The sequence below is a fragment of the Helianthus annuus genome, chromosome 8 (assembly GCF_002127325.2).
Source record: "Helianthus annuus cultivar XRQ/B chromosome 8, HanXRQr2.0-SUNRISE, whole genome shotgun sequence".
NCBI lineage: Eukaryota > Viridiplantae > Streptophyta > Magnoliopsida > Asterales > Asteraceae > Helianthus > Helianthus annuus.
In genome coordinates this window covers 67476095-67487614 of record NC_035440.2, presented here as the reverse complement: position 1 = coordinate 67487614, position 11520 = coordinate 67476095, and the positions used below count along the sequence as shown (strand labels likewise).

General features: G+C 32.5%; 1 protein-coding gene across 1 annotated transcript; it reads left to right on the top strand.

The window, feature by feature from the left end:
* The first annotated feature begins 612 nt into the window (after window positions 1-612).
* Window positions 613-4515, top strand: LOC110870114. The gene is made up of 4 exons (XM_035976020.1): window positions 613-808; window positions 1863-2044; window positions 2750-4344; window positions 4425-4515. The coding sequence occupies exons 1-4, from the start codon at window positions 613-615 to the stop codon at window positions 4513-4515; spliced, it is 2064 nt and encodes a 687-aa protein (XP_035831913.1).
* Window positions 4516-11520: the final 7005 nt, after the last annotated feature.

Genomic DNA, 11520 nt, shown 5'->3' with positions numbered 1-11520 from the left:
TATGTATATATTGTATGTATAGGGGTGTGTGAGAGGGAGGGGGAATAGTTTTTGTCTTCTTGTGAAATGGGAGGATCGTCCCCAACGTCGAGCAGAGGACGCCGAGGACGAGGACGGGGGGGGGATGGTGTGCTGGCGGGGCCGGTCCTCGACGGCATGGGGGACGTACCCCGTACCCCATACCGCATAGCCTCATATTCATTAGTTATTCGTATTAAATAAAGATTCAAATGAATTAAATGATAACCATTTAGAGTGATGACTTGATGCTTTGATGCAGTTATGTTGGAACAAGGTAAGTGAATGATATTAGTAACAAGGATATCTTGTCTCAAGGGTGGAGATAAAATAGGAAGTTTATTTCGCTAGGAAGGATAGGAAAGCAATCATAACCGTCCAATTGCACAATCTACGGTCTAGATCAAAATCAAATTAAAAACTGTCATTTAAACACGCTCTCCGGGGTTTCAGGGGTATTATCGTCAAATTCCAAAATAACCGCCGTTGAATATACACAGAAACTTTTCGAAAAAAAGTGCACTACGTTTTACACTTCCATTGAATGATCAAACACATACAGAAATTTGAGAAAATCATACTCCATTGAAGTTCATGGCATCGTCGAGAGATAATTTGAAGGTTTACATTCGAGTTACTCAAAAGAAATCCGTCTCTGAAAACCCTAAATCATCAAAGAAGCCAAAAACATCATCAGCTGAAGAGAAGATAGATGAACAAGAAAATATTACCCAAAAATCAACAATGAAACAACAAAGAACTAGAAAACGGAAAGATATTTCAGACAATGGTAATTTTATCTATTTTTGCTCTTTAACTGAATTCAAGTTACGTTTTATGAAGTACAGTAGACCTAATATATCATATCCGTTCCGAAAAATAGTTAATGAGTTATATCTTCCCCTATCTTAACATTTTTGTTAGTAGAGACTACATTGCTTTTTATGTTAAAACTATGATCTAAGATGCTAATGCTTCTTATGGGATTTATATATTGTGAATTAATGCGCTTTACCTTAATAAAGTTGCAGAAACAAAGAGATTATTATTATGATAATTGTAATCGAATTTTAGAACATTGCGTTTTATCTTTGAATTTGCTGAGATACATGTGTTGTTAACTATTGCCTGTTAAATAATATGATGTAAATTATTGTGTTTTATCTTAAACTTGTGAATTACTGCTTTTTTATCTTTATAGTGTTAGCTAATTCGATTTATCATAAATTTGTTAATTGACATTGTTCACTAATGCGTTTTATATTAATTTATCATAAAAAAAACAAAATGAGATTATGTAATGTTAATTTGCTGTGTTAAATAATATGATTTAAAGTATTGCGTTTTTGGGAATCACTGCTTTTTATCTTTATAGTGTTAGCTAATGCGTTTTATCATAAATTTGTTAATTGACATTGTTTCATTATTCTATTTAAAGTTAAAAAACAAGAGGAAAAACAAAAAGGAGAAGAAAGAAAGTGGTGATAGAATCATCAGAAGAGACAGTTTCTGATTCCAATGATAAAAAAATCTAGATGAGCTATCGTTCTGCATAATTCCGAACAAGAAGTAAATTCAGGTAACATAAAACGCATTTAACAAATTTCATGAAAAAATATATGTTTTTAACACAATTCAATGTATCAGATGATGATTTTGTTGATCCACAACCAAGAGTTAACCCGACAAAAAATCAAAAGAAGGAAAAGGCAGAATCAAAACCAAAGAGATCACAGAGGAAAGATAAAACAAAAGAACAACCAGAACAACAACCATATTATGATTACGACGGAAAAAAATCAACATAAGATGTGCAGTCAATAATCTAAAAGATTATATTGAAGGTTTGTCAAAAGAGCAAAGGAATGTTGTTAGAGAAATAGGGTTTGAGAGCATACTAAAATTCAATCTGCATTCAGTTCCACGCAAATTCGGATATTGGCTGGTAAAAAACTTTGATGCTGAAAATGATGAGATAAATACTGGAGATGAAAAGATTAAGATCACAGCTGAATTTATCCAAAAGGTATTTCAAATACCAAATGGAAAAACAGTGATTGAGGAAAAATTGAGACCAAAAGAGACTGATCTTATAATTAAATTCTGGCGCGGTCAATTCAGCAAAGATATTTTGAAGAGAATGTATGCGCACAACTTGATTAATTATTTAAAATCAAGAAATGAGCTTGGAAGATTGTTCAAACTAAATTTTTTGGTTATATTTTTTACGATCAAGGCGGAGGCAATGCAAAGTAGTAATGTTAATCAAAGATTCTTGCCATCAATGAAAAGTGACAAAAAAATCCAGGATTTTAATTGGTGTGAATATATTCTGACCGTTTTAAGGCGTACAAGAATACAATGGCCTGGAAATGAGAAGCTCTTCAATGGACCTATTGCATTGTTAGCGGTATGAAATCTGATCTTTCACTATTGCTACATATTTGCTGAATGCTTGTTTAGGCTGCTTGTTTATATTCTTTGTTTGTTTAAAACTATACTTTATAAAACGCAATGTATATTATAAAACTCAATGATCTTTCATTTTTGTTTTTTTATATTCTTCGTTTGTTAAAACTTCTTTTCTAGTGTAAAACGCAATGTTTTTGTAAAACGCAATATATTTAAAGTTACAAAACATTAGTTTTGTAAGTTGTTTACAATGATTTATATTTTAAAACGCAACAAAATTTGAATTGATTACATTTCTAAAACCCAATGATTCATACAGATACTATATGCTTACAAAAAACAAGGATTTGACGATGCTGAAAACACTGAAGAGTTCTCTCTTGATAAAATTGACTCTACAACATTACAAGAATTTGAAGATGAATTGGAAATTGCTGCGCAAAATGAGGGGAGATGTCTTGTAATGGATAAAAAGAAAAAAGTCAGAAAGAATAAACAAAAAAAGAAAGATGAAAAGGATGAATTTTATGTTTATCCAACTGAATCCGAGAATGAAAACGAAGAAATTTTTGAAAATGAATCTGAAGAAAATGATGAAGACGATGCTGAAGAACAACCAATCACATTACTTAAAGCAGCAACAGACTGGATTCATCAAGAGAATCAAGAAAATGTTCAAAACAGCCCAATTAAAACCAATGAAACTGAGAAAACACAAACAGAAAGTGGAGGATCATGGGGGCAATTCTTCATTAAACCATCAATAGGAAATAAAGATAAAATGTGGGTAGACAGTCAAAGCCGACTGCGTAATTTCATGCCATCACAAAATCAAAGTGAAGGTCTTTCTGACATTCATTCAACAAAAAGTGGCGATGAAAATATGAAGAACATTGAAGATAAAAAATCACATGAAGAATATCTTGTGACTGTTTTGGATGATCATTTAAAAGGATTTGAAGAAATTTTCGAAAACATCCAATCACGCATAGATGAGACTGTCGAAGAATATCCAAACAGTGAAGCTCTTCATAACAAAGTAAACGAATGGGTGTCATTGATGGAAAAATTAAACCATCAAGCAAAAAAGCACAAGAAAGTTAATATTGATTCAACTATGATGGAAACACCATCAAGATTTCTAAATTTGAGCCAAAATGAAGACACTGAAAATCAAATCATTTCAACACCATTGATTATAAAACGCAATGATGATGATGATGCAAAACGCAATGAGGATAACACAGCTGTAGTCCAGTCCTCCAATCCAGAAAAAATCAGTAACAATGACCCTGCATCTATTCTGCAAACACACATTGAAAAACCTTCAATGGAACAATCATCATTTAGCGAAGAAACTCCATCATTAATGTTGGAGATGATCAAAAAGACTGATGAAGAAGAAAAAAAATCAAATCAAAAGAAAATTCAGGATAATGAGGTACCATCCTTTGATTTGAAAATTTCTCAGTTGTCTTCAAATGTTGATGAAAATGAAGTTGAAGTTGATGCTACTCCTCACGCTGCACAAACCGAAATTCAAGCGGAATCTGAAAATAGATCAATCGAAAAAGATGTTCAAATTACTGGAATACAAACAATGTTTGATAGAATTGAAGAACATGATAATACTGAAAAGCAAATCAGTGATCTAATTCAAAACACATCATTCCTCAACCCACAAGAAGATCCGTATAAAACACCTGCAAAATCAGTTCATCAAGAACAACCAACAACTGATATAAGCAAAACAGAAGAAATAATCACAAGGATGGTACAACCTGATCGAGAGAAAAATGTACCAGAAGTATTTTGTTCATCGTACTATCTAAGACAAGTAGCAATGAAGGAAGCAAGAACGGCACAGGAAAACAACATATCGGGATATGCTTTCCATGCAGAAGGAGAAATGATGTAAAAATTCATTTATATACACTAAAACAAAAAAACAAAAATAAAAAAAATTATAATTTAATTATTAATTTTTTTTGCAGGGATACTCTCTTTGAAATTAAAGATCATGTATTTCTATATAGATATGCTGTTGAAACAATGAGGCCAGGATTGGAAATCCCGGAGAAGTAATCAGTTGTTGGTCATATATTTTGAATGAAGAAGAAAAAAGAAGATCAAAAGACAACAAAACTCCAAGATTTTTCTGTACTATTCGAATGCTGGTATGATATATAAAACTCAATTTTTCTGTATTCGTATAATGAAGTATTTTGAAGTTTGATTGAATGAAGTTTTATAAAACGCATTGCAGTTTTATTTCTTTAATAAAACGCAATGCTTACTTTGTTTGAATGAAGTTTTATAAAACCCAGCTGTATGTTTTATTACCTTCATAAAACGCAGCTGTATGTTTTATTAACTTCATAAAACGCAATAATATGTTAAGTTGTTTAATTTTACGCGGGCTTTTCCTTTGAATGATAAGGAAGAAACAAATAAAGAAAAGATGATAGAAGCATTCACAATGAACATAGAAAAAATTCTTCAAGGTGCAAAGCTAAAAAGCATAAAGGATTTTAAAATTATCCTTGTCCCGATTCTCTATATACAGCATTTCTTTGTGATCTCCTTCAATCTTGAAGAGAAACAAATATTCATCATTGACAATAGTGCCAAAAAAGAAACAAATAAAGCTAAATATGGGGATGTGCCTGAAAATACAGTAAGTATTCTTACTTATGCTTTTAAAACACAAATATAAACCACCTAATCTTTTTGTTTTGTTTTTTTTTCTGTAGAGGAATGCTTTGGCAACTTACCTTAAATCTGTTGGACATGAAAAAGCAGATGATATAAAGGGAATAACCCCTGTTAGAATGCAGATGAAATGGAGGACACAATATAATGGCATTGACTGTGGTATATTCACTATGCGTCATATGGAATGTTATCATGGAGAACCGGTCGAAAAATGGGATTGTGGGTTTAACGTGGAGTATGAAGAAACTGCAAGGGGTAAAAACAAAAAACCAGTCAACAAGCAGACCGCACAACTTGAAGATTTAAGAAGAAAGTTCATCGCGAAGATATTATTGCACGAAATCAACGAACAAAGAGATTATGTTATTAAGGACTCAAAGAAGTTTCGAGACCTCAGTGCGAAACTTAAAAAACAATCCTATGACACTAGTTTAGATAGGATTAAAGACAGGCTTTCTCTTGCTGGTTTACTTTAATTTTGAAATGCTACTTATTATAAAACGCAATGTTTTATCATTTAGCATGTTTTTAATATTACTCATTATTTTCTTGATCTTGCTAGTTACTTTGATTTAGAAATGCTACTTATTATAAAATGCAATGTTTTTTCATATAACGCAATATTTTGATGATATTTTTAAAATGCACTTATTTGTTTGTTATTTTAAAACGCAATATGTATCCTTTAAAATTATTTAAACATTATTTTGAAAAAAATTTATAAAATATATATACAATTTATAAAACAAAACATTTTAATAGTATGCTATAACTCAACATTGTCAATTTTAATTTTAATATGTTTTGAATATAAAATGCAATGTTTTTTCTAATTATTCATTTCCAAACATATAACGCAATATAATTTATAACGCAATGCAATTTTTTTTAAAATTTTTATAACACAAAAAACAAATTAAAAACATAATTACAATAAGGACAATAATAAAAATAATATATTATAATCTTCTAAAACGAAATGTTATAAAAAAATAAAATAATATACAATATATGAATACTGTATGATAGAAATTGATACAGTTGATTAGACCAAAAGCCTTAAAAAGCCTTTTGGATTCCTGATACCAAATACTGTGTATGATTGAACATTCAATTCAAAGAAAAAAATAAAAAATAATCATTTTTATTATTAAAACAGTTGATTCAAATTCCTCTACCAATATATAAGAACAGAAATCTTAAACTATTTTCACATTGCTCTCATCATAAACCAAAAATACACCAAATACCCAACACACACAAACCCTAAAATGGCTAATCCACAACTATCAGTTTGGTGGGTTAAAAGAGGCAATTTCGTTCTTCAATTCCTTGATGGAAAAAAAATAAAATACCATTCTGTTCCTTCTGTTCTTCATAACTGCAATGAAAATGTTTTGAAAAGAATGAACGAAATAGGTATACCACCTTCTTGTTACACAAATCAAACAGTCGCACTGTTCAGAATTCTACACAAGAGATATGGTGATCCGAATCAAACTGCAACTGAAGATGCCCAGGTTACATCTTGGGAGTTCATTGAGGAAACTTTCAAAGTTTCAGTGACTTGGGACGATGGTGAAGTGGAGATGTATGACCCAAAGGACATATCTACAAGTGAGGATCTAAACTTTTTGAAGCAGTTATCTGAAATACCAATCATCAACAACTCTGGTAGCAAATTTGCAGAGAAGCTCCAAAACGCAGTAGTCTCACAGGTTGAACTTTGGGTTGCATCTGAAAGTGATGAGGAAATCCCTGATGGAAGCTTAGGGTTCTCATCCGATGAAGAAACAAACTTTGATTCATGAAGCTGATCATGCTAGTAATTTTTCTTTAATTTTGTGGTCTGAAAACATCATGTTTGTGGGTTTAAAAACTATCATCATCTATATAACGCAATGTTTATTATATCCAATTGCATTTCTTGTTTAATTTTATGTATGATCTGTATGATAATAAAACGCAATAATCAACAAATACCATTTAAAGTATATTGTATTGTTCTATGTATAAAATGGAATAACCAAAAAAAGTTGATAAGTGATTTGGAAATCCCTGATGGAAGCTTAGGGTTCTCATCATTTCTTGTTTAATTTGATATATGATCTGTATTACAATAAAAAGCAATAATAAAAAAAACAATTTAAAATATATTGTTCTATGTATAAAACGCAATGTTTATGATAACCACTTGCATTTCTTGTTATGATTGTTCTATGTATAAAACGAAATAACAATATATTGTTGTTATCATAAAACGCAATTAAACAAAACAAACTGATATTTATGAAGGATATCTCAAAACGTAGTAACAAAAAGAGATGAAACCTATACATCATAAAACGCAATGACAATTTTTTTTTACTTATTGATATCTGATTTTGACAGAATTTTTATACATAATTACATTGCGTTGCTAGAACCTATAGAATCAGAAGAAACCTTATCTTTACATGTTCGACTGTTATGTCCTTTTTCACCACATACACTGTGACAACCCTCACCAAATCAGGTATCCGCACGACTTAATTAATATTTAATTACTGCTTAATTACTGTGCTTGCTTGAAATTATGGATAAACTGCTACTTGAATTCTGATACATGCACAGACTTGCATCACACCTTATTTGCTGTCACTCCGTTATTACATACTGAACTCTAGTGACAATCTTGATGCACAAAAGCACAGTAGCACAATGAACGGATAACCCAGTAAACATGCTGTTATAGCCAGCATCAGGCAGGCACTACCTCTAAGGCCTGTATGAACCAGAGATAGTTTACTACACTAGAAGAGAGTGTAGGGATAAGAGGGTTGTAGAACTGCGCCACTAGGTGATAATTATAGTGACCGGATGTGCCTAAAACGTATTTTAAATACAAAATTCAGCACTTTAAATAAAAATTCAGCATTAAGCTACCTAATAAAGTGCCAAAACATGGGAAAACATTACTAGACACTTTCCAAAGTGTCGGGAATAAGTTGTGTCACTAAAAATAGTATTAACGACACTTTAAAGCTTTGTTAAGCACTTTAACGGATCCCTATCCAACCGAACAACCGGACTATACCCGGAACATAAAAATATTGCCATCAACATTGTTTTTCTTTTTCTGAGCCAGTTAGGGTCCCCGAATACCCTAACACCCGTTATAATGCATAACATACTACAAATCGGTTTAACCTCCTAATTATCTAACTACATCCTAACCACCTAGTTGAAATCGAACCAAAGACCCCCCCCCCTAAACCGAAATCGTCCCCTAGGGGGACACCCTTGTCCTTGCATGATTATTTTAATCATGGTTGCCTAATATCTTCCCTACATATTAACCTTTGGACCATTATCATATGGAGGTTTATAAGAATGCTTATTGGACTAAACATTCACTTTACCAACACTTAGAAAAATTCACTCTACTCTCTCCTCTCTTGCTCCATTCGGCCGAACACCAAGCACCACCCATCCATCATTTTCGGTTTTGATCAAGTCATTCAAAGCATCTACAAGGGTTAAGGATCGCGTATAAGGAACCTCGGTGCACTCGGATTGCAAAGGACCTCACTACATTGCTTTTATCCACTCGATTTCCGACTAGTTTCTTCCCTAGCCTCGAGCTAGTAGTAAGTGACTCTAAACACCTTCTTGATCTATTCTAAAGTGGTTAAAATGAACTTTGTCGGTTAAAAATCATGAACATACAAGATGACATACTAAAAGTTTACAAAGATGATAAACATGTTGGATAAAAGCTATAGAGTTGTGTAAAACTTGTAAGAATTGTTTTATTGTGATTATTTAGTGTTGATCTATGATTAGTAGTAGCTCGGATCGTCATCTAACCCGGTTAAGTCATGATCATGAAACATGACTTAGAATATGAAGGGTTAAATGATGAACACTACCACATATCAAGCATGAACTTGTGTAAAGACAATCTTTCTTATGAAATAGACTTGTAAACTAGTAGATCTACGGATCTACAAGTGGTATTTTCAAAGGACCAAGCGTCAAAAGAAATCATATTTTCTAAACCGGGTTTTGCATGAACAAGAGTGATTTTTGTAAACACACAAGTGTGTAGACACTTGTGTAACACAAAGTTTTGACAAAAGAACTATTTTTGTAGTATTTGACAAGAAGTTGTGGAAATTTATTTTCTTTAAAAACGAGACTCTCAAGAAACCGAGTTGATTTATACAAAGATCCACTAAAAGTAATGGAAAGTTATTACCTATTTTAGATAAACCACAAGTTCATGTATTTTTGCGAGTTATATCTATTTTGACTAGTTTGATGGTTTGAAATATTGTTGGTTAATATTGGGAACATTGTTGTTTGAAATTATAAAAGAAAATGATACGCTTGAAAGCGTGGCCACCTCCAGTTACAGGGGAAACTCTGGCGAAATTCTTCCAAAAACCTAACACTTGGAAATATTTTCACCACAAGTGTTATAAATATGCTTCTAACTTGTTTGCAAAAATGTAAATTTCGCCACGATTTTATTTACAAAATTTCTAAGTGTCGGAGGTGGGATTTTCGCAAAATAAAACTTGATAAATATATACTTGATATATATATATATATATATTTTTCATAACAACACTTGTGAGATTTTTATGATTATTTTGAGAACTATACAAATATTATTTTTAGGGTAAAAATAATATTACCGAATGTTAATGATTCCAAAATAATGCGAACGCCTTCACAATAAATATTAAGTTACAACGGTATTATTAATACCACCCGATCTTTAAACGTAACTTGAGCATTTTCGGAAAAATACTAATGAACGCGTATTTTGACAAGAGTAATATTTTGGGAAAAATAATAAGGATTAAAATATAATATTTTTGGGAAAAATATTTATATTTTGGAAGTAAAGTATTTTTGATTAATGAAATAAAATATATTTTATTAAGTGAGACTTAATAATATATTTCGAAAATTCACGAGCGCACATGTATTGAAGCCCCCATCCTTGGGAAGGAAAATATTTACCAAATAATTACGAAATGTAATTACGAAATAGTTGCCTAACTATTTCCCCAAAAAACTTAAACCTTAAGCTAAGGCACGACCGTCCGTCTAATAGAGTTAGTACGTGTAGGTCGTCGCACAGCAGATTGATCAGGAGATTTTCTTGATAGAGACGCACCACTGTGAGTTCATGTCCCCCTTTTTCTCTTAACGGTTTTCAGTTTTTAAACTGCGGGGGTGAAATACATGTTACTATGATTACAAGTACTTTTTACATGGTATGGTTAGCGTAAGGAGGGTTACTACTTAGATCATGTGAGTGGGTAGGCGCAACTTGAGGCCATTAATTCTCATTGTAGGACCGAGGGACAGTAGCGGTAGATCTATCTGGGTGTAGCGAGCCCAGCCCCAGGCCCAGCATAACAGACCTCGGGGTGACTTTGTACCCAACGGAAAATCCGCTAGGTTTGAGTCTTCCTACTTGCACTTCACACATATCAATGGTCTTGCAAACCATTGGTGATCTCTTTTTCCTTATTTGCTACATACCAGGATTTTATACATACAAAGGTTTTATTACTCACTTACACATGAACTCGCTCAACAATTTTTTGTTGATTTTTCCAACTTACATGTATTTCAGGGAACTAAAGATCTGGCGCAGTATGCTACGTTTTCCCGCTGCATAAGAGTTTCGAGGTCATCCAAGTTTAGGGGATGTGACTTTTACCTGGACGAGTCACAGTCCTTAAACTGTGTTTATTTCATGTTGGTGTTGTGTCTTTCAAACAATGTTTTTATGTTATCAGGTTGTAGGGTTCGTTGCATGAGTCAACGCCTTAAGACAATGTTATGTTACTTATGTTTTAAAACTTAAATCAATGGATGATCTTGCATGATTTTATTTTCATATAGCTTTGTTATGATTAAGCTATGGTATTAAGAAGTCACACCAAACTAACCACGCTTCCGCAAAGCCAGGGTGTGACATACACGGCACGATTTCTGGATCTTTGATGATTTCTGAATTGCAATCTCACGATTAGACTTGATCCTTTTTTGTACACCGCATCCTTTGGTCCTTACTATGATCGGGACACGAATCATAGAATCTGATTTTTCTATGTTCCCTCCAATATCAGCAAATCTTTCTTTGCGACTAGGAGGCGGCGCAGCAACCATAACCTCATCCGCTTTATCAATATAACTTTTAATATGATCCCTGTAACGACACAGTTCATCTAAATCGCCAACCAGCCTATTAACCACATACTCACTTGCAACAACGATTTCTCTATAAACTTTATCAATTTCACTATTCCTACCAATTTCATCAAATCAAATATTGGAATGATTTGATCCCACTGAAACAACATCTCTCAT